At 46.5% G+C, this 24,357-nt stretch overlaps 1 protein-coding gene and 1 pseudogene across 1 annotated transcript in view; both read left to right on the top strand.

Moving 5' to 3' along the window:
- Positions 1-20,490, top strand: part of RAB38 (RAB38, member RAS oncogene family) — a 31,913-nt gene extending 11,423 nt beyond the window's left edge. Inside the window, exons 2-3 of the mRNA XM_066622291.1 lie at positions 4,389-4,666; positions 14,770-20,490. Coding sequence (XP_066478388.1) covers positions 4,389-4,666; positions 14,770-14,922 — 431 coding nt within the window. The 3' untranslated portion in view covers positions 14,923-20,490. The remainder of the gene's footprint in view (positions 1-4,388; positions 4,667-14,769) is intronic.
- On the top strand, positions 996-1,112 carry LOC136646625 (5S ribosomal RNA; annotated as a pseudogene).
- Positions 20,491-24,357: the final 3,867 nt, after the last annotated feature.

The raw sequence follows: 24,357 nt of genomic DNA, 5'->3' as shown, positions 1-24,357 counted from the left end.
TGTCTGTTTCACACATCTTCCCTGCCTACACACCGTCTCCCACACGTCACAATGGTGTCCCATGAAATTTTCTCAACAAGGAAATTATTGAATTGCTTGTGACGTTGCCGCTCATCTGATTAGTCCATTGAGGGACATCATAAAGCATCTTTTCAGGAAATTGTTCATTAAAAAAAACAGTTCTTGGAACCTTGGGGCTTTGTTCTCCCCAAAAGAACATGCCTGAGTTCCATCAGTAGACAGCAATGTTATGTATGAGAGAAGGAGCCAAAGACTGAAGTTCACTTCCGGAGCCCCTTATCATGTGAACAAATGTGGGGCCCCTGCACCAAATACCAGCTTGTTAAACAAAAGTGCAGTGTTACAAATCTATGGTACTTCCTGTGTAAGAGGCCACTTCATGCCGCAGACTGTTGGCCCAGCATTTATTTTAAAAATGCCAGAAGAATGTAGCAGAACTGATGGTAGTGAGAATCAAAGTGGGTCTGGATTCCTGTATGTCCATGTTTGTGACTTTTGTAGCCCATCTTTCCTCCAAAGATCTCGTTTAGCTCCTCCATGGGATTACAACAGATACTATCCTCTTTCAAACTGCATTCCAGGGCAACTTGGGGTTCCTCAGACCCTTATCAGATGTTCCTCAGTGAGTTCAATAATGACTTCCTTGAGACACAGCTTTCTATGAGACAAAGACTTCCTTGAGAGATCATCACTACAGATCATTCCCTGCAACACAGAGCTATAGGAAAGACTGCTCTAGGGTGTGCTATCAGTTCATACAAAGCAGTGCTGAAGCCCAGTAGGCCTGGTCAGCAGTGGCATAGCTAGAGGGCATACAAGCGACCCCTCCCCTTCCCCTTAGGAGCCATTCCAGGCATTCACCTCTATTTTGCTCCCACCAACTCAGAACATGGAGCCAGCTAGAATATCAGATTAGGACTGGAGAGACAACCATTTCTGAATCCTTGTTGTGCCATGAATTTCACTGGGTCACTTACAACAACTGTTACCCTGCACATGCCTGATCTCGTCTGATCTCGGAAGCTAAGCAGGATCAGGCTTGGTTAGTACTTGGATGGGAGACCACCAGGGAATACCAGGTGCTGTAGACTTGTACCATAGTCTTTCGAGACTGAAGGTTGCCAACAGTTTTTTGGATTAGTCACTCTCTCTACTTAACATACTTTACAGTATTGTTGTGAGGATAAAATTGATGGGGAAGAACCATGTGTGCCCCCTCAAGCTCCTTGGACAACAGGCAGAATATAAATGTAATACATAACATAAGGTTATATTCAACATGAGATTTAAGCTTAACCTTCAAGTGAATTCCCCTGGGGCAGTGGTTCCCAAACTGTGGACCATGGTAAACTCACAGGAGTGCCATGGGATGTTCCTGGTGGCCTCTTCTTACTGGTTCTCCAGGGTACTACCATCTTTGGCTTGCGTGAGATCACAAGATCTTATGTGATTGAAGATGGTGATGCCTGAGAGAGCTGGGTGATGGCACTGCTGCTGTAGGGCATCGTGACCTTGGTATATGTCATGTGGGAGTAGGTGGTCCTTCAGAATTTGTGCTTTATTCAGTTGACCAAGATCACAGATCCGACTTGACAGTCTCATCATTTCCAGTAAGTAGAAATATCTTCTTTCAATGAATATTTTTATATATAGAACACATTAGACTGAGCTGCATATTTTTGTTCCAATAAGTACATCGCATCAAATGGCCAGTGCAGTATCAGCTCTTATTATTTATGTCTCTTTCCATTTTAAAGAGGAAAATTGATTTTCTCAGGCCCAAATCCTAACCAACTTTCCAGCACTGACATAGCTATGCCAAAGAGGCTTGTGCTGCGTCCTGCAGTTGGGGGACAGTCACGGAGGCCTCCTCAAAGTAAGGGGAATGCTTGTTCCCTTACCTTGGAACTGCATTGCCCTTATCTCGGTGCTGGAAAGTTGGTTAGGATTGCACCCTCAGTCTTTCAGTGTATCTAACAGTGTTTCACCAACCTAGTCTGTTGGTGGGTCCATTTGCTTTAAAAAAAATGAACCAATAAAATTGATTTTAAGATGAAATTTCCCCAAATATTAGCTTTTTTCCGTGATCTGTTGTAGAGTGAATATCTGTTCACAGCATGATCTGCCTTGTTGATCTAACCTAGGGCACAATCCTAACGTGCGCTGGGACAGGCAAGCCAGTAGGCTTGCGCTGTATCCAGCTCAGGATAGGGGCCAAGAGCAGCTCAGCCAGACGCAAGGGGAAACTTTTCCCCTTACCCTTGGGAAAGGTACCCCTTCCCCTATGGGTCTACCCGGACTTGCGCCATTTCCTGAGGTGGCGCAAGTCTGAGGAGAGCGGAGCGACTTGAAGCCACTGCATCCTCCCCAGCCCCACCTCCTGCTCCCTGCCCACCCGCCCCTGGGCCGCCCAGGAACACCTCCCCCTGGCCGGCCGCCCACCTACCTTTGCTCATTGCTTCGGCCTAGCCAGGCTGACGCAACCCATGTGGAGGAAGCCAGCACGGAGGTTTGCATCAGCCTCTGCAGACCAGAGTGCCAGCCTGCAGACCAGGAAGCCAGCCTTCTTTGAGTGCCAGCCTGGCTTCCTCCTCGAGGAGGCATAAACATGCCTTATGGCACTTTTGCGACCCTCCTGGACCGGTGCAAGTCTGCTGCCCCAAGTGAAGGACAGGATTGTGCCCCTAGTCCAGGGGTGCTCAATAGGTGGATTGCGATCTACCGATAGATCGCGAGGCAAAATGAGCAGATCGCGGAGCCCTGTCTCCAAACTGTTAATATGTCAGTTTCGTCTAGTGACTAGACAAAACTGACATATTTAGCTGACACTAAACTGACGCTGAAACTGACACTTTAGCTGCTGTTCAGGCATGCAGCAACAAAACTGACGAAACTGACTAGACTCTAGTCAGTTTCATCAGTTTCGTGGCGCTGCATGCCGGAAGAGCAGGAGCTAAAGTGGGCGGCGGCGGGAGGGGGAGTTGGGCTGCACTGGACTGAGGCGCTTCCTGGGGCTCCGTAGCGGAAGGGGGGAGGGACGGGAGTTCGAGATGGAGTCGCTCTGATGGCAGTTGCCGTGGGAGGCCCCGAGTGACCCTCCCCTTCCCTTCCAGTCAGGTCCGGCCCAACCCAGCCCAGCCAAGCCCGGCCCAGCTGCCCCTGTAGGAGCCCAGAGGTAAGTGCTGCGGCCGCTGCCGTTCTCGGTCGGGGCTGACAGGTGAGACGACCCCCCCTGGCCCCCCCGCCGCTGCAGGAGGAGGGCCGGCGGGAGCAGTGTCTCCCCTGCCTGCCGCCTGCCACCTGCATGCGCAGCCCCTCTCCATGGAAACGGGGAAGCCCCCCGCCCCTTCCGAGGAGGACCTGTGACGCCTCCCTCTTCCTGCTGGGCTCGGGGCACAGCCACAAAGAGTTTGGGGGGGCGGGGAGTGGGGAGCTCCTCCCCCCCTGTAGTGCAGCAAGGCTGGGCATGTGCCTCTTGGGGGGACCTGTGGCTGCCCCCAGTATGTGGGGTGGGGAGAGAGGAGAGGCCTCCCGTGTGCTTCCTGAAGCATCTGGTGGGCCACTGTGGGGCACAGGAAGCTGAACTTGGTGGGCCTCCTCTGACCTGGTCCAGCAGGGGCTCCATACATCAAAGGGGGTGTCTGTCAGACGCTTCCTTCCCCCCTAGTAGATCTCCGGGCCTTGCTGGGTTTCAAAGTAGCTCTCGAGCCAAAAAAGTGTGAGCACCCCTGCCCTAGTCTATTTTCGTAAAAAAAGAAATATTATCCATGGTCCTTATTTTCTTCAGCATAGCAACTTTTTTCCTTTTTCTTTCTTACAAGATGGGAAAAGCTTGTATATTGCATAAGGCCGTCTCGGTTTTTTCCCAGGTTTCTGCAGTATCAAATCTGGATGTGAAATCATGCTTTGAAGAAAATTTATAAACCATGGTCAAATGTTAGAACTTTTTTTTTTTTTAGTTTTCTGTGCATACTGGCGCTTTTTTTGTAAAAAGCTTTTTGTTGTTGTTGTTGGTCCTTCATTGTTGTTTCTGTGTAGTTAAATGGAGGCTTCATATACTGACGGTATACCTTTTGAAGACTTGATGTTGAGGACAGTCAAGAGGGGAAATAATCTGTTTTATGCTTTGCTTCTAAACTTTCCAAGGACATTTGAGTAGCTGTTGATAGAAACCTTAACTGGAGTAGATGATCCTTTGGGTTGGTCCAGCACTTTTTATGTTCTAATGTTTTCAGGCAGGTCAAGTGTTTAACATCAAATCTTACTTCAGGGAGCAATCTGATAGAAGGATCCACTTCCCCCCCCCCCTCCAGGTGTTCAGTATTGACTTGATTAAAAAAAAAAAACATGTGCTTTTATCATTGTAGGTCAGGAAAGATTTGGGAACATGACCCGGGTCTATTATCGTGAAGCGATGGGAGCCTTTATTGTCTTTGATGTCACGAGGCCTGCCACGTTTGAAGCAGTCACCAAATGGAAAGAGGATTTGGACACTAAGTTAACTCTTCCCAATGGAAAACCGGTGCCAGCTGTTCTCTTGGCAAACAAATGCGATCAGAGCAAAGAGGTTGTTCACAACGGCATCAAGATGGAGCAGTTCTGCCAGGAGAATGGTTTCGTGGGATGGTTTGAAACATCGGCTAAGGTAACAGTGACTGTGTTGTGGGAGGGTAGAAATCTTGAATAGAGCTGCACCCTAATTGCACAATTCTCTGTGCTTCATTGAGGCAACATGTAGGAAATCCCCAACCAATGGATTCATTTTGAATTGAGTTCCAGATGACATAGACAGAGTGAGGCCATAGTTCAGAGACAGAGCACATGTATCACATGCAGAAGCTCTGACTTCTCAGGAGGGTCTAGGAAGGACCTCCATTTGAAACCCTGGAGTGTCCCAAATAATTAACCTATAGTCACTTCTGAGTTAGATGAACCAATGGTCTGATTCAGTTCAAGACAGCTGTGTGGTGTGGTGTGTATATGCCTGGCCAGGGATTGGCATAGAAGAGTGTTTTGCTGAGCCCCTCTGCACCTACTATACAGTCATACCTGCTGGAGGGTGTGTCTAGGGTGGTTTGACGTAATCACTGCTATTTTTCTACTTTCAAGGGGATACGTAAAAAAAAAATGTCACCAAAAAAGTGAATAAAGATACATTCAGGAGAAGCACTCTGCCCTTAAGTCTTAAGGTTGAAGCTACTTTCTTCTTTCATGACATTGTTCTCTATGATAAAATTAGGGCGAAATCGTAACCCCTTATGTCAGTGCTTTATTCTAGCACTGGCATAGCAATGCCAATGGGACGTGTGCTGCATCTTGCAGTTGGGTATCACTCATAAGAACAGCCCCACTGGATCAGGCCATAGGCCCACCTAGTCCAGCTTCCTGTATCTCACAGCGGCCCACCAAATGCCCCAGGGAGCACACCAGCTAACCTCATTCTGGTGCCCTCCCTTGCATCTGGCAATCTGACATAGCCCATTTCTAAAATCAGGAGGTTGCGCATACACATCATGGCTTGTAACTTGTAAAGGATTTTTCCTCCAGAAACTTGTCCAATCCCCTTTTAAAGGCGTCCAGGCCAGACACCATCACCACATCCTGTGGCAAGGAGTTCCACAGACCAACCTCATGGAGTTGGTGGAACCTCATGGAACCTCAGTTCCACGCATGGAGGTCTCCTCAAAGTAAGGGAATGTTTGTTCCCTTACCTCAGAGCTGCATTACCCTTATGTCAGTGCTGGAAAGCACTTTCCAGCACTGACATAGGGGGTTAGGATTGCACCCTTAGTTGGTTATCAGTATTTCATTGTCTCAGGCAGTGTTGTGAAACACAGAAAGGAGCATAGCTACCATGGTCCTCCACTGCTGGAAAGATGAGGTCACTGAGAATTGAAAATGTAGTACAGATGGTTTTGTGCATGTGTAGAACTGCCTTGGTGAAAGCGAGATTAATTTCAATTATTCAAAAAGGAAGAAATCCTAATTACATGAAGCTCTTAAATAACTGTACCAAGTCTCCAGTGTGTTTGGGCCTATGGGTAAGTAAAACCACCAGCTACAGAGCTGAGATGAATGAATTTCAACTGCATTTTCTGGAGAACCATATTGTCCCAAATTGGTTCTCCAATCCAAACTCCCACTTGGCTGTTGACCACTGAAACCAAAAGCAGCCTATTCCAGACAGACAAAAGGAAAGATTACTTCACACAATGTGTACATTTAACTTAAGTTTGCTGCTACAACCTATAGTGGTGCCATGACTGACTTAAGAGGTTCTTTCTGAAGTCAATTCCTTTGTCAGAAGATGGGATGGTCCTTACTTAGATGCCTTTTGAAAAAGAATTGGACAAATAAATGAAAAGCATTTTGTCGCTGTCAGTCATGACTGCTAAGATATGAATCCCCAAGTTAGGGACAATATAACTCCTATTATAGAGTTATAATAGAGGGGGGCAAGATGGGGGCTTTCATCATCAAGGCCTGTTTGTTGTAAGTTTCCCAGAAAAATCTGGTTGGCCACTTCTTATGTGCTTAGGATCACACTATGGGTTGCATTGGAGCTGTGTGATTGAAATTCCATGTGTACAGTCATTTTTTTTTGAAAAATCAAGCACAGCGGATCAGAGAGAGGTGGGGATAAACCTTTTCCCCTGTTCTGTGGCCCAAGCTGAATTTCTACTCCCCAGAGTTCAAGATAGAAAAAAATGTATGGTAGAATTTTGTGTCTCCAAGTTTCCCCCTCTGCAGCTAATAACAGCTTCAGGGAAGTTAGTCTACCTATACCACTGTTGTCAGTGCAGATTGGGAGAGTATTTCCTGGCTTTCCTGGAGACGAGAGGACCTGGGACCTTCTGTATGCAAAACATGGGCATTGCCAATGCTTTGGCTCTCTGGTTGAGCTATGGCCCCATCCAGGCTCTGGTCCAGGCTCCCATCTCATTGTTTGTTTTGCCGATGAGCAGACTTACAGGACTGCTTTCAAGTGGTGCTTTGGGAGAGTCCTAAAGCAACATAAATTGCTCCCCTTCCCCAAAACTGCCATTGGCTCTGTAGGGTAAATGGGACAATGGGCAGCAGTACTGCCCAAGCAGCACTTACCGGATGCTACTCCTGTCTCTCTTTTTCTCATGAAGCAACAGGGTATGTGGGTGGATGGTTTACAATGGGCATGTGGGGAAAGAGTTAAACACCCTTCTCCCCTTCCCCCAGAGTGCCACTTCCCCGATTTTCAAAGCGAACTAATGAGCAAAACAACCACTGTAGGAGATCCTAATCAGGATTCTCCTACATCCTGTCTGGCTTGGCCCTAAGTGCTTTAGCAGTTCAAAAGAGGTGCTAATGCTTCTTGAGGTGTACTTCTGTAATTAGCTCTCTAGAGGTTCCCGGGGAAACCAGCTTGGAGTTGCTGGTTCTTTCAGAATGAATTCAGCTGGTTGCCAGGAAGAGGCTATCCTGAATAGCTTCCTTGTAGCAAATGGCCTGCTATGCATCAAAGTTTCTGTGAAGTTTCCCTAAGACTAAACTTGCGGCCACACTTTTTCCATGGTCTAGAACAGGGGTGCCCAAACCCCGGCCCTGGGGCCACATGCGGCCCTCGAGGCCTCTCAATGTGGCCCTCAGGGAGCCCCCAGTCTCCAATGAGCCTCTGGCCCTCCGGAGATTTGTTGCAGCCCACACTGGCCCGACACAACTGCTCTCAGCGTGAAGGCAACTATTTGACCTTTTTGTGTGAGCTGTGGGATGAGGGCTTCCCTCCACTGCTTGCTGTTTCATGTCTGTGATGCAGTAGCTGCAGCAAAGGAAAGGCCAGCCTTGCTTTGTGCAAGGCCTTTTATAGGCCTTGAGCTATTGCAAGACCTTCATCCATTCATATAAGTTCATCTTTAATATAGTCATTTATCTAAACTTATGTAAATTTATTCAAATTTTAAATGTAAATTAATTCTTTCTTTTCCCGGCCCCCCGACGCAGTGTCAGAGAGATGATGTGGCCCTCCTGCCAAAAACTTTGGACACCCCTGGTCTAGAATTATGGCAAATGTATTAGGCCAGTGGTTCTCAAACCACTAGTGCCACGACCCTTCTCATCCTCCGCAGTGGGTCATGACCCTATGCTCCCTGCTGTGGGAGCAGAGCCTTACTGGGAGCCTCCAGAGACCACTTCCAGGTCACACCAGGCCCGTGACCCACCCCATTGGCCTCAGAATGACTGCAAAAGCAATCCAGAAGTCAACTGGAAGTTGTGGGATCAGAGATCACTTCTGGCCTCTTCCTTAAGGCATACTGAGGTCTACAGGGGCCAGTGGAGTGGATTGCGGGCCCAATGTGACATGGAAGTTGCCCCCAGTGGCTCCCAGTAATGCTCTGTGGTGCAGCAGGGAGCATAGGGTCGCAACTCACCACACATCAGGTCGTAACCCACCACTTGGGAAATGCTATCTAAGGAATATGCCATGCCCAATATCATCTGCTGCCCTGAATTGCAAGGTACTGCTGTAACCTTTTATGGAGCACTATATTTAAACCTGCCCCCCCTCCCACCATGTTCTGCCATGGAGCAGTGCTGGCAGAGGTGGTGGTGGGGAGATGATCCGTGATAGATAGGCCACTTGATCACCAATGGGTCTCCTTGGAAATATGCCAGCAATTTTGTTTTGCTCTGTTTTGCTCCTCCTGCCTGGAATGGTTCCAAAGGGGAGGGGGAGGGGCTGCTTGCATGCTGCGGTGAGGCTCCCTGCAAAACTTAGTGGTTTGCACCCCCTCTAGCTACGCTACTGGCATGCAAGATGCCTGTCTCTCTTCAATAATGAAATGTTGGAGGTATACCTTGATCTTTGTGTCTTAGCAGGGATTTGAACCCCTGTCTTCCCAGTTCAGTTTCAATGGTGTCCACTAAATCTTGCCTCTCTGTTAGCAAAGTTCCTTTGATGTTTTCTGCAGCAGCAGCTTTAAAAGCAACAGAATCATATTCTGATAAAATTGTGGGCTGAGACTCAGGAAATCTGGGCAGTCGTTGCTGTTCTGCTTCACTTCCTCTGTGAATTTCGCAGAATTTTGCTTAATCTAATCTCTCTCTGCAGCCCAAGAAAACTAGAGAAAAACTGTTTTTGTTTCTTGTTTTAATGTTATCTATTTGAAATTCAGTATACCTCTGAAATCCCATATGAAGCTGCCTCACCCTGGGTCAGACCCTTGGTTCATCTGATTCAGGATTGTCTATGGCTATGCTAACTGATTGTCTCTCTCCAGGTTTTGGAGAGAGGACTTGGAAATGTTGTCAGGGATTGAACCTGGGACCCTCTGTCTGCAAAGCAGGTGCTCTGTCTCAGAGCTACAGTACTTGCTCTCATCTAGTAAGCAATATGGGACATTATAGATTTCCAGGTGTGCACTGCTGAGTCCCATGCTGTCCTCAGAAGGCATCCCATTTTGGCTTCTGACCTCAGCCAGGTAGAGGTTTGATTTGTTGCTAAGCAACTTTTCTTCCCCAGGCTCTTGGGCTGTTGTCACAATAGATAGCTGAGCTCCTGAGAAGTCCTCTGCAGCCCATGCCTGCTTTCAGATACCTACCAGCAGGTCCCACAGCTGTCCTGCATCTGAAACACCTGAGCCTTGTCTAGATAAGAGGGGTCTCCGTGTCACCTGAGCAGTCCTCTGTGCCGCTTGCCTTTTCCGGGGTGGCAGAGAATGTCTGAGCAAACACCTCCATTTGCTCCCCCTGGCTCTGAAGGGGGGAGGGGCCACTTACATGCCGTGGTGAGGGTCCCTGCAAAACTTAGTGCTTTGCACCCCCTCTAGCTATGCTACTGCCAGAACCCTTGCCTGTTCCGAGGCTTCTGGGGCATGTGTCAATGGATGTGTTCCGTTCACACTTGGCACTGTCCAGCCTGATAAGCTCACCATCTGCTTGCATCAAACGAGCATCCCGTGGAAGACATCCCACACTTTTTCTTACACCTACGCAATGAATGTCTTGCAAGGAATGTTTCACCAAGGTTTGCTCACCATTACTGATCTTTTCATGATCTTCTCATGAAGCACCTTTTATGTTTCCAAGGAATCCTGTGATTCCCTGGAACACCATACTGTGAAAACTACTATCTTTACCAGGGTTGGTCTTAGGAGCAGTGGGGCCCAATTCTGCAGGGTCCCCCCTACTGGCCAGGATGAGCTGCAGCAGTGATGCACCAACTGCTTCCAGGAGGGCCAATTTCAAGCCGATTGGATCCAGGGGTGACTGAGGGAAAGGGCTGCCCAGCGCAAGGATTCACCCACTGCAACTCTCATCGCAACTCCTCGGCATGAAAGATTCCATGCCGGAGTGTCAGCTAAAGAGCAAGGTGCTGGCTGCAGCTGACGGCACTCCACTTACTGCCCCAAATTGGGAGAATTAGAACAGACAAAAGAAAATATTTCTTTACTCAGCATGTGGTTGGTCTGTGGAACTCCTTGCCACAGGATGTGGTGACAGCGTCTGGCCTGGACGCCTTTAAAAGGGGATTGGACAATTTCTGGAGGAAAAATCTATTACGGGTTACAAGCCATGGTGTGTATGCGCAACCTCCTGATTTTAGAAATGGGCTATGTCAGAATGCCAGATGCAAGGGAGGGCACCAGGATGAGGTCTCTTGTTATCTGGTGTGCTCCCTGGGGCATTTGGTGGGCCGCTGTGAGATACAGGAAGCTGGACTAGATGGGCCTATGGCCTGATCCAGTGGGGCTGTTCTTATGTTCTTATGTAAGGCCAGGCCTGATCTTTACACTGTACTGTAGGTCAGTATCCAGCACTGCAAAGGCTATGAATGCAAATGTACAAAGAAGCCCATAAAATATATATTTTCTTGATGGGGGTTAGATAGCTCAGTGGGGCAATCTGGGCTAATCTCAGTTAGCCCCTGGATCTGCAGGTGACGCCTAAAATATTCAGTCCTCGTGGCTTATAAGGGTGCATTCCCTTGTTCTTGAAAACAACAGAACAACCCTGATTGTGCAGAATAACTCAAGATAATTGGGAACCCTCTGCTTCCCTTGAGGCTTCCAAAGCAACAAAATTTAACACAGCCACAAACTAAAACTACCTGTCTGTATAAATTAGACGCAGCTTTACATCTCAAGACAAAACGAAGAATAAATCCTGAGAGATTTACATAGCCAATAATAAAAAATTTCTTCTGGAAGCATGAAAGGACTATAAAAACTAATCAAGGTATATTATGACAGCAGAGGAAGCCAAGCCACCCAGGTCTATGGGGATTTCATTTGAGTATTGATGCCAAAAGCTCTAAACATTTCTGTTATGCCTTGTTGTCACAGCGAGAAACAGATGAGGTAGTGATAAGCACTAAGCTGTGTCCTGAGATTGCCTAGAAACACGTTCAACAGTGTATGGGTTTTCCCTGCGGTTTGTGATCCTCAGTAGTGGCCCATCCAGAACTTGTTATGTAGAAAAGAGATACTGGACATCCCAGAAAATGAGGGACTAGGACAGCAGTTCCCAAACTGTATGCTTTGGTTGGCAAGCAGACCACCGAAAGTACACCCAGAGCTAGCCACAAGGGCATGCTTGGAGAGGGGACTCCTGATACAACCACCTTGCTGAAGCTAAGCAGGTCTAACTGTGGTCAGTGTCTTGATGGGAGACTACTTAGAAACCTTCTTCTCTGAGCCCCACCAAGAATGAAAAGTGGGATGTGAATGTAATACATAAGTACTTGTTCAAGGGAATATAATTGTCATATTGAACTCCTGGGAGACTAAATCCCCATTCAGTATTGCCAACTGCTGCCCAGGGGTCTTCTGTCTTCCCCTGCTCCATGGACTTGCAACTTGACACGGGGCAATAGGATTCAGCAGAGAAGGCATCCATTAGTTCCACCCCCTTCCCGGCTGGTCCCCCCCCTCCCTGGGCTAATCCTACCCCCTGTTCCACCCGCCACCCTCCCAGGAACACCCCCTGCCCTCCCTCCACTCTCCTTATGCCCCCACACTGCTTGGTGCATACCTGAGCTCCGGAGATGGCTAGGGCTGTCACTGCAGCTTCAACTTCAGCTGGCACAGGCCTACCTAATGGTGCCACTTGCTCTCTGGGGCAGCACCGGTGCTCAGGCAGCGGTGGATCGGGCTACCCAAGTGGTCTGCCTCCAATATCCATTCAGCTTGGCCATTAGACATTTGCATTGGGGTAGATAGACTAGTGGATTTGTTTACGGTGTTGTTTATTAAATACCAGAGGAGCAACCATGTTAGTGTGTTGCATCAAACCCAGGACCAACATCTGCTGATGCTGCTGGCTCAGGTCTGCCACCCCTGATCTCAAAAAATGCACTGCCTTGAAACCTGGAAGTGTAGAACTCACACTTGAACATACAAGTGAGCACAAAGCCAAATCAGATCATTCATGAGGGAGGAAGGCGGTGGCAGCAGCAGACTCAAGATGAAAGGCACCCCAAATTCACTGCCACCCCTCAGACTCCTCACACTCAAACCCCTGCAGCCACTTATAGGGCCAGCACTGACCGTACCCCAATGAAATAAACACCTTTCAGTATCCCAGGACTGTTTGATATCCTACATGGATTGTCTGTTCGATCTGCATTATTTTTCAGGGCGCTGTTGTAGCATCCCTGTAAAGTAAAAGGGTATTACTCTAGGAATGGCTTGGCACTTGTTTCATGATGATTGATCTAAACTTCTGAATTGCATTCATTCATTCATTCATTCATTTATTTACAGGACTTATATCCCACCTTTCCTCCCACAATGTGGGGCACTAGCATAGAAACGGGGGGGCTGCACGGTTGGTATTGGAGGTGCCACAATGCAGGATATAACCAGCCCCTCCCACTCTCCATCAAAGCCTTTCAGAGCATGGCTGTTGCTGCCCTGAATGGCTCTGATGGCAACTGGAGGGGTTGGTTCTTGCCATACTGCCGCTCCACAGTGACGCTACTGAAGTGGGGTGCCCAGGCCAGATTGCAGTTTAACTAAAGTCACATAGAGCCCAATCCCATGAGTATTTACTCAGAGGTAAATCCCAATGGAGCCCGCTCCCAGATAAGTGTGAATAGGATTGCAGCCATAGTCAATTAAAGAGGTAAAATATCATCCCAAAGACAAATGCAAAATCCTCTCTGTTGCCTCCCCTGCTTGCTAGTCAGGGCTGTGAGAGCAGTTTATAAAGGCTTGCCTTATTTGCTCTAATTAGGCTTTGTACTACCCTGAAAATAACTTCTAGTAAACGAGAGGAATTTCCCAGTTTGTTCAGATCATCCCACGATAGACTTAAAGTCCTCAGTGGTTGTACATCAGTGGTGTCCTGTTCTCAGTTCAGTGCCTGTCTTTAAGCTGTTAAATTCCACAGTGAGACGATGGCACATTGACAACCAATGCTTGGCTGTTCTAGACACACAAAAATGCCGATACAGTTGTGTGTGCTTGCAAAAGTGGTCTGTCTTGGCATACGTAAAGTGGCCTTGTACTGAATCAGCTCAGTAATGTCTTATAATGACTAGTAGTAGCTCTCTTCAGTTTCTTAGCACATGCTGGAGACAGTGGCGTCACTAGGGGTCACATCACCCAGTGCGGGAGGTCAGCGTGTCACCCCTATGGTGGACCTCTTCCCATGCAGTGGGAGGGGCAATGCCCCAGGCAGTGGGAGTGGCTATAACTATTGATAGAATCGAGATATTTCAATGTGGTTGGTTTGTTTCATTACTTTCTGCATAAAATTACGCGTCGATCAATATATAACATATATTGTTATATATATGTTATGTATAACATGAATATATGTTATACATAACATGAATATAACAATATATAACATGATTAATATGACATAACATTCAAAAATACCAAAATCTTAAAAGATATTGGCTGGTAGTGGTGTCGCCTCCTCATTGTGGCCTACACCTCACTAGTGATGCCAGTGGCTGGAGAGGTCAGAGATTGAACCCAAACCCTTCTGCATTCAAAGCATGTGCTCTGTCACTTATCTACGACCTACTCACACAAGAAGCGGTATCCATGGTTTTCAAGGAGACATGCTCCAGCTGTTGCTCCTTGGGCTACATCCTATGTCTTTCCTGAGAGTCTCCCACTCTTCAAGACTAAATTTTGAGGGGCACAGGAGTTTTGGCAAGAAAAAGGGGCAGGAGAACCCTGTTCTGCTTGCAGTGGTTAGGATCCAAGCCCATATTTCTTCTCTTCATTGGTATCTACCTTACTAATAGAGTTTCAATTGGTACCGCTGCAAGGCATCTCTTCTTTTGTATACAGGTACGCGTCACTCAATATGTTATATGTTCTCCAATCCCCGTTGTTATGCAATTAGGTTGTTAAGCAAACATTCCACCCAAGCTAGTGCGTTTGATGTGTAAACAGAGACTCCCTGGCAGACACTTGCTGGCTGCACAAGCTACTGGAGATAGACTGCCTCTTCTTTGCATTAAGAGCTTCTCTGTTGTGTAAACAGACATACTGCTGCAGGCTATGGGAGACACGATTGCCTCATTAAGAACTTCTTTGTTGTGCTTTGACCACCGTCATATATGTGGTCCATCGTTATGCGGTCCGTTGTTAAACGGCGCGTGCCTGTACTTTAACCTAACAACTTCCAAAGACTTCAAACATGGGTTTCTGTGCTGGTTTAAAGAACATCTATCGCCATAGTAATACTGGAGAATCGATGCATTGAGTTTGTAAAATGTTTTAGGCACAACTCATTTGGGTTTTTTTCCACCTGTAGGAAAACATAAACATTGATGAAGCATCCAGGTGCCTGGTGAAGCACATCATTGCTAGTGAGAGCAACCCAGTGCAGTCCGTGGAAGCAGATGTCATCAAGCCACACTTGAATTCCTCCAAGCTCGTCAGCTGTTCAGCTTGCTTCAAATCTTAAGCGGTGTCCACGATGCTTGAGGACGCTGGGACTGAGTAAATTACTCACGACGAAAAATTTCACTGGTGCATGTAGCTGGCGCATGCTGGTCCTGAGTGCAAACCAAGCTTAGAAAATGTGCATCCCTCCCAAACAGGCATTTGAAAACAGGCATACCTTTGATAGTAGAGTATTGCTTCCTTTGGTGCTGGTTCGTTACAGCATTCCTCGGCTTGGTCTGATTGATGACCATTCTAACCAATAGGAGCAGGACGTGCTGGCCAATCAGTGCCTTTTCTTCCCATTCTGTCAATGATGTCTCCAACAGTGCTGTTTCATAGAGTGCTCAGCTTTGGGGGAACGTACACCCCACGCTATCCAAGGTATGCTGTATTTCAAAGGTGCTTATTGAAAAATTCTGTGCAGAGAGTCTCTTTAAGTGTCTGGTGGGAATTAATTTGGAGGCTATTCTGGTGAATTGTCATTGCTCAGCCTTGGTGCTCTCTTTTGGAAGGCTGAGACAGAAGCCCCCTCTTCGGGGAAGTCCCCTCGGGGAAGCCCCCTCTTGAGAGAGACCATTAACATTTGCTTTCTGGGGACATTCTACTGATATATCTCAGTGTCGGCAGGATGTAGAAGAGCAATGACTAGTCCTAGCAATGTGGGGAAAATATATGATAGAGTTATATGCAATATTTTTTCTTGGGAATGTTTGGGGAGGATGGAATATCCTGCAGGGGATTTTTGGCTGCTGGAGATCTCCTTGAGATACCTGATCTTGTCTGATCTCGGAAGCTAAGCAGGGTCAGGCCTGGTTAGTACTTGGATGGGAGACCGCCTGGGAATACTGGGTGCTGTAGGCTTATACCATCGTCTTTTGAGACTGAAGGTTGCCAACCATTAAGGTGACATTAATTTCCTTGCTCTGGGGTACGCCACAGCAGCCAACTTGGACCTGCGCCTGCAATATCACTGTTGCAAATTCATGTTATTCCATTCAGGTGGATCAGGCCTGGGAAAGGGGTTTGGATATGGGGCGTGCTGGTACTGCTGATCTCACCCCCCTCCCGGGCCTGATCCACCCACCTCATTCTGCCCTCCACCCACCCTTGCTCGGATAGGCCCCCCAATGATTGCCAGCACCAGCAGGAAGGCTCTAGCCTTCTCGCTGGCGTGCCTAGGCCTTGCACTCTTCCTGAGTGCTTTACTGTTCCACTGGCACAGGCCCTCGCTAGGACTGGGCCATCACTTAGGAATCACAGGTCTGCCTTAGGGGTGAGTGGATATCCCCTGCTCCATTTCATTATCGTTCCATGGGTTGGCTCTGCCCCATGTTCTGCTCTGCCTGCCTTCTGGTTTAACTTGGAGGGCGCCTTAAGATTAATTTCAAACTTGGCACAGGCTCAGTGTGTCACAGTGTTTAGTTCATGTCCTTGTTGCTATTTTTCCATACAGGTTGCCAGTGGGCACAAGTGCATGACTGCGTTGATTAAAACATCGTGCAGGCAAGAAGTTTGAAGGAATTGCATCAAGATTCCTTTTTGTGCAGGGTTTTAACCCATTTACAGTAACAACACTTGTGCCCATCGGTGGCCGGCAAAAAAAGAAGAGTGGCAAACTTGGCATTCCTAGTGGTCTGAACAAAGTCCAGAAATTGAAAACTGAAAAGCAGCAAATCACTGAAGCAGTGTGTTTCTCAAACTGTGGGTCAGCACCCACTAGGTGGGTCACAAGCCAATTTCAGGTGGGTCCCCATTCATTTCAATATTTTATTTTTAATATATTAGACTTGATGCTTCCATGTCATGTGACTAAATTTGGGGAAATGTCACAGACCTGTACTTTTAACAAGCTACTATGCATATTCTTTTAACAATGACAGTCAATGGGACTAACTCCTGGGTAAGTGTGGGTAGGATTGCAGCCTAGGATTGTTAAAAATTTTCCTGCTTGATGACGTCACTTCCAGTCATGACATCACTTCCAGTGGGTCTTGAGAGATTCTTATTCTAAAAAGTGGCTAAGTGTGTGAGAACCACTGCACTAGGGCATTGGCACCTCTCCTAACAATATCAGATCATTTGGAATCCCAAAATCTGGAAAAAAATTTGGATGGAAAGAATTGAGTATACATCCCTAGTCTATTGTCATAATCTATTAATGTCCCTTATCCATCCCACTTAAATGCATTTATAGTCTCATTGGCAAGAACGTGGCTGCAGGTATAAAAATGGTTTCACACATAGAAGGGCATGAGAACTTTCTTTTCAGAATGTCTTATATAGGTCCTATCAAAAGGGGAATGGTGGTAACACAAAACAACCCAATGAGATCAGGGGATGCTTTTATTCATTGACATAGTGACACCAGTCCAGCTTCCTGTATCTCACAGCGGCCCGCCAAATGCCCCAGGGAGCACACCAGATAACAAGAGACCTGCATCCTGGTGCCCTCCCTTGCATTGGCATTCTGACATAGCCCATTTCTAAAATCAGGAGGTTGTACACACACATCATGGCTTGTACCCCGTAATGGATTTTTCCTCCAGAAACTTGTCCAATCCCCTTTTAAAGGCATCTAGGTCAGTCGCCATCAACACATCCTGTGGCAAGGAGTTCCACAGACCAACCACATGCTGAGTAAAGAAATATTTTTTTTTGTCTGTTCTAACTCTCCCAACACTCAATTTTAGTGGATGTCCCCTGGTTCTGGTATTATGTGAGAGTGTAAAGAGCATCTCCCTATCCACTCTGTCCATCCCCTGCATAATTTTGTATGTCTCAATCATGTCCCCCCTCAAGCGTCTCTTTTCTAGGCTGAAGAGGCCCAAACGCCGTAGCCTTTCCTCATAAAGGAGGTGCCCCAGCCCCGTAATCATCTTAGTCGCTCTCTTTTGCACCTTTTCCATTTCCACTATGTCTTTTTTGGGGTGTGGCGACCAGAACTGGACACAATACTCCAGGTGTGGCCTTACCATCGATTTGTACAACGGCATTATAATACTAGCCGTTTTGTTCTCAATACCCTTCCTAATGAGCCCAAGCATAGAATTGGCCTTCTTCACTGCCGCTGTGCATTGGGTCGACACTTTCATCGACCTGTCCACCACCACCCCAAGATCTCTCTCCTGATCTGTCACAGACAGCTCAGAACCCATCAGCCTATATCTAAAGTTTTGATTTTTTGCCCCAATGTGCATGACTTTACACTTACTGACATTGAAATGCATCTGCCATTTTGCTGCCCATTCTGCCAGTTTGGAGAGATCCTTCTGGAGCTGATCTCTTGACTAAAATATGCAACTTGTCCCTGCATATTCATTCTTTAATTCCTTAATAACCCTTGGGTGGATGCCATCAGGGCCCGGTGACTTATTGATCTTTAATTTATCAATGAGGTCTGAAACATCTTCTCTTTTAACCTCTATCTGACTTAATTCCTTGGTCAGGAGGGGCCGTTCGGGCAGCGGTATTTTCCCGAAGTCTTCTGCCGTGAAGACAAATGCAAAGAACTCATTCAATTTCTCTGCCATCTCTAAGTCTCCTTTTATTTCCCCTTTCTCTCCCTCACCATCCAGAGGGCCAGCCGCTTCTCTGACAGGTTTCCTGCTTCTAACATATTTGAAGAAACTTTTATTATTCCCCTTAATGTTGCTGGCCATGTGTTCCTCATAGTGTCTCTTGGCCTCCCCTATCACCTTCTTACATTTCTTTTGCCACAGTTTATGTTCCTTTTTATTCCTCTCATTAGGACAAGACTTCCATTTACGGAAGGAAGCTTCCTTGCCCTTTACGGCCTCTCTAACTTGGCTGGTTAGCCATGCGGGCACCCTCCTGGACTTAGTGGAGCCCTTCTTCCTTTGCGGTATACACTTCTGCTGGGCCTCTATTGCTGTTGATTTGAGCAACCTCCATGCACTCTGGAGAGATTGGACTCTTTTTACCTTCCCTTTCAACCTCCTTCTAACCAGGCTCCTCATTTGAGGGAAGTCCGCCCGTCGGAAGTCAAGGGTTTATGAGAGAGATTTGCCTGGTATTCTTCCCCCGACATGCATGTCGAAATGGATCGCAGCATGATCACTGTTCCCCAATGGCTCAGTAACATTGGTCCTGAGTACTGCACAATATTAAATCCAGAGTCACCTGTCCTCTGTTGGGCTCCATGACTATCTGCTCTAAGGCACAGTCATTTAACATATCAAGGAATCCAGTCTCCTTTTCGTGACCAGAACACAAATTGACCCAGTCTATAGGAGGATAATTGAAGTCCTCCATGATTACACCATCAAACTTTGATTTGGCTTTACATTAATGTGCTGTGTGGTTCCTGCTCCCCATTCTATGCTTCCCTTTTCTCTTGTGCACTCTGCCTTATTGGTTACTTCTTAGTTCTCAGCAAGCTATAGTTTGCCATTACATCAGAACCAACAAACTGTGGTTTGTGTGAGCCGGGCAAACCAGGATTGGAAACCATGGCTTAGCATTGTATCATAACTGACCTTGTCGGTCATTTAAGATTTGTTGTAGCTGAGATGGTAAACCTGTGTCTGGGTTGTATCACTTCATACTGTAGGAATTTTTGCATCCAAGAGGATTTCCTCCACACAAAAATTAGGTGCTAGGAGAAAATTTTCCAGCCTAGTATTTTTTCCTGATACGTTGGTTTAATGTGAGTGCTGTTTGGAGGGAGGAACAGTGTTATCCCTTGAGCCTCCTGCATCCTGAAATGGTATAGCACCGAACACAGGTTTACCCTTCAGTGGGTAATAGGGCTAAAATAAATGCACATAATCTCTACTACAAAGTGGGGAGGAGGGGCACCACTTTGACTCTTCACTTTGGTTATAACAACATAGGTGGCTAACACTGTGTGGTTTGAACCTTTGTCTATGCTTTTGAACCTTTAATAGGGACCCAGTAAGATATATAGGAGCTGATTCAACACATTGTATATTTTTGCACTTCCAAGTGCATGCAACTTGTTAGGCATGCACTCTCTTGTTAGGCAGGATGAGACAACCTCCACTTCCTGAGATCTCACCAGCTATTACACAGCTATTAAAAGACCAAGAGCTATAATATTGACTTGTGTACAGGAAATCAGATACTACTGCCCATGTATCTCTGCAAGATAAGTCCCACTGATTCCAACAGAATATACTCCCAAATAAATATGCCTGGAATTGCAGCCTTACCGTAATACAAATTGAACAATTTTCACCTGAAAGTGCCCCTGTATCAGAAGACTTCTGAATTCTCCTGGCACGTCTGACACACGTTTCTGCTGTGGCCTTGAATGAATCACTTAATACCTCTGCCTCAAATCTCCCTATTTCTTAACCAGGGATAATAATACTTGCCTACCTCAATAGGGGCATTCAGAAGTCTGGCTTTCTCCCCTAAAATCTACTGCAGCGTTTAAGTATAAGGGCAAAGTATTAACTGAGGCAGAAGCAGAAGGTTATATAATGTGATTGCAAATTGCCTCAGATGGTCTCCTGTTGTGGTTATTGAAACAAAACTCTCCACTTGTGACTTGCAGAAATGTTTGTTCCGTGGACTGAAAGAAATAAAACATTTTTTTCCCAAATTGTGCCGGTGCTTGTACACTTATTAACAGAGAAGGACCTCTCCCTGGTCGCCACCCATCTCGTGTCGAAAGGAGAACCTCTAGGACCATGAGGATCAGGCAAACTCATATGAGAGAATATGGTCCTTTGGGGGGGGGGCACAACCCAAGCCATTTATGGTTTCAAAGGTAATTAGTAGCACTCGTGAATTATGCCCAGAAATAGACCATGAAAGTCTGGCCCACCACAATCCTCTGTCTTTCCTCAACACTGGTAGGCCAGCTACTGGAACACAAAAACAGTGCTTGCTAGACCAGTGTTTCTCAAACTGTGGGTCTGGACCCACTTAGGTGGGTTGTGAGCCAATTTCAGCTTGGCCCCCATTCATTTCAATATTTTATTTTTAAGATATTTGACTTGATGCTATCACGGTATGTGACTGCATTTGGGGAAAAGTTACAGACCTGTGCTTTAACAAGCTACTATGTATATTCTTTTAACAATGACAGTAAATGGGACTTACTCCTGGATAAATGTGGCTAGGATTGCAGGCTAGGATTGTTAAAAATTGTCCTGCTTGATGATGTCACTTCCAGTCATGACATCACTTTCAGTGGGTCCTGACAGATTCTCATTCTAAAATGTGGGTCTCTGTGCTAAATGTTTGAGAACCACTGTGCTAGACTATCAAAGGCAGTAAGGAACCTGCCCCTCGCCGTGCCCCGGGGCAAGGTCTGCGGTGATGCCCCAGCAACTCGCCACCTACCCAGACTTATCCAGCGCAACGGAGCCTCGTGCTATTCCAGGAACAATTGGGAAAGCCTTCTGAGGCTTCTCTGCATTCTTAAACAGTACTTAAACAGGAAAGATCTCATCTGATCTCGGAAGCTAAGCAAGGTCAGTACTGGTTAGTACTTGGATGGGAGACCGCCTGGGAATCCTGGGTGCTGTAGGCTTATACCATAGTCTTTCGAGACTGAAGGTTGCCAACCAACCATTAAACAGGAAACTGGAAGTACTGCTTAAGATCGTGTCGGAAACCTCAGAAAGCTTCCTGTGCGGTCTGGAGCACCGCACAGACGCAGTGCTGGGGGCATTTGCCCCACTGCCCCCCCTCCGGGTCCACCACTGATCAAAGGCTCTCCAGGTGCAAATGTGGAGTGGAGGCGGAGTGTATGGGTAGCATTGGCTTTTGCTAGATGTAAACAGCAGAGGTCTGAAGCTCCTTGGAGACATCAGAGGCAGAAGCATTCAAGGTGATTTTCTTTGACCATGATGGATTGGAGTGCTAGTTGGGTATTTTATTTTTGCTTCATTTTTAGAACATGGTTCATTTTCACACAGCTTAAGTGATAACTAACTGATAGGGAGCTTGCAATAAAACAAATGTACAAAGGCACCTAGGTAGTTAGTTAGCAGGCTTTGTGAGTTGAGATGATTGCGAAATCCCTGAATCAAGTCTCCATAATTCTGAAGTCAGGTTTTCACAGCAGGAACATGAGCTTGCCAAATAACTGCTGTGAAGTAACTGCTGCTATGGAATTATGTCGTACATAAAAATACTACTTTGTTATCCTTGTTTTGTACGCTTCGTGTTGGCGTTGAAAAATAATATTTATTTCACTTCATTTATATTCTGCTGGCTGCAATATCAGCGGTTTACAATAATCATGTCACTGTTGAAACAAGAGCCGATCACAGCACAGCATTAAAAAAAAAAGCTTGCAGCCATAAAGTCAGCATAAAACCTTATAAAACTGCAGATGCCATTGAAATAAAAATGTTTGTAAGACCCATGCCAAAATGGGAAGAGAAGGGGGGACAAAAAACATCCCAAAAAATATAAAAGGTACAGTATGTTACAGAGCTAGCCAGTGCATGCTTACTCAGGAGTAAGCCTAGAATGTTCATTATGACATACTGTCAGGTAAACATGCATGGAATTGCAGGCTTGATGCAATATATGTGACATACTGTCTCTCAGCCTTTGGGAAAAGCGATCACTGAAATATATACATATACCCCTAGGCCATGGGGTACTGTGAAGAACTGTGAGTCGGGACCCACAGGTGAGTCACGACCAGACTCTTGGTGGGTCGCCAAAGGGTGATGGAAAGATCAGATAGCTAACTGCCTTATGCCCTGAGGCTATTCAAAAAATCAGGTGCTATAGCTGCTAATTACCCTGCAAAGAGCTCAGCTCCTGCAGTTTACAAGCATGCGTAAATGTAGGGAGAAAAATGTTTGAGGGTCTTTTTTCTGGTTATAATTACTTATAAATAAATAAATAAAATATTATTTCTTTCTAGAGCTCCTCTTTTTAAAAGTCTGGTAAACCTAGGTGGGTCTCGATAGAATGTCATTTTAAAAAGTGGGTCCCGGTGCTAAAAAGTTTGGGAACCACTGCCCTAGGCAAATTTCTCAGTTTGCCTTGCAGACTGATGCTCCTTCTTGGTTAAGGTCTTTTGAGAAAGGTTGAAAAGCAGCAACAGAGCACACTTGCTGATGATGTCACTCACCAGGGCCTCTGAGAGGAATTTTATCAGGGGGTACAAAGTTTCTTTTGGGCCCCTTTGCAAAGGGGGAGGGGTGAAACAGAACAGGGGAAGGTGGTGACGGGTGAGCAGAATAGGGGCAGGGAGGGATGAATCAGGGTGGGGGGAGGGTAGAGACAGCCGGAAAAGTCTTTGGAGCCCATGTCTACCAACCCATGTGGCATCAGTAGTGTCCCCAGCATCTCTAGTCGTGGTAGTGTCCCTAGCATCCCATCCGGGCAACAAGCCTGAGTGGATAGGAAAACGTATGATCTCAGGAAATTTCTGGGGCCCCTCCTTCGGCTCCTGGGCCCCCTTTTTGACCCTGGGCCTGGGTACAAATTAACCCCTTTTACCCCCTCTCCTAGGCTCTGTCACCCACTGTAGGAGAAATCCTGATGCTTAGCTTTTGCCCTTCCCCCCTCAACTACACCCCTGTAGCCAATCGTGGTTAGGCACTTCACTGTAAAATCTCCTTGTGTTTTGCAGTACAGATTGGGTACATCTGATAATGAGTTCATTGGGAAACGGTGTTCTTCCCCTGGCAAACGAAATTAGAAAAGACAAGAGAAATGGCTCTCAAATGTTAAAGAAGATGTAAGAGGTGATCGTACAGCAATGATGCATCAAAAATGTGGGCCTTATTAAGACAACAATTACAACTTGGAAAAAGTGGCATCTGTCACACAGATGGGCCGTCAGCCAGAGTCTTGTGAGGAGCAGGTGTGGGGTGGTGGTGCGGCAATGATAAGAGACCGGAATGGGTCATTGTGAAGAGTAGAAAAGAGCCTGATAAAAATGATTTCAATTTAAATACCGAAGAAATATAGCTCTGCAAACTCATAAGGGAAATGAAGGGATGACTGGAGTGTTTGCCAAGGAATGCAAAAAGACCTATAACTGTATAATAGAGGAAGCAAATTACTGCAGATAAGTAGTATTTATGAGCAGCCCAACTGATCCAAATCCCATTCAAGTAAATTGGCTTTTCAGAGGACTCCAGATCACATCCAGAAAACCATGAATGAATTTTCAAGGGCAAGGCAATGGCACTGAAAGTGGAGATTGAGATCACATTGGATTCACCTCCTAGACACCTGTACTGGGATTGACTGGACCAGTCCACTGAAATTGACTGGACCAGTAAACTAGGAGCATGATGGGCGCATGACCCCTCTGCATGTTCATACAGTAGAGCCCTCTCCCCACCTTCCTTTTTCTCAGCGCATGTGCACTGCAGCACACTGGCCATTGCCAGTGGAATCAGCCACAGTGCTGGGGCAGGGTGACATGATGATACTGCAGCATCACCCCCTAAATCATCTTGTCACCCTTGCACCTGCGCTTCTCCCC

The sequence above is a fragment of the Tiliqua scincoides genome, chromosome 3 (genome assembly GCF_035046505.1).
Source record: "Tiliqua scincoides isolate rTilSci1 chromosome 3, rTilSci1.hap2, whole genome shotgun sequence".
NCBI classification, from domain to species: domain Eukaryota; kingdom Metazoa; phylum Chordata; class Lepidosauria; order Squamata; family Scincidae; genus Tiliqua; species Tiliqua scincoides.
Note: the sequence above shows the minus strand (reverse complement) of the source record. Positions and strands in the feature narration are given on the sequence as shown.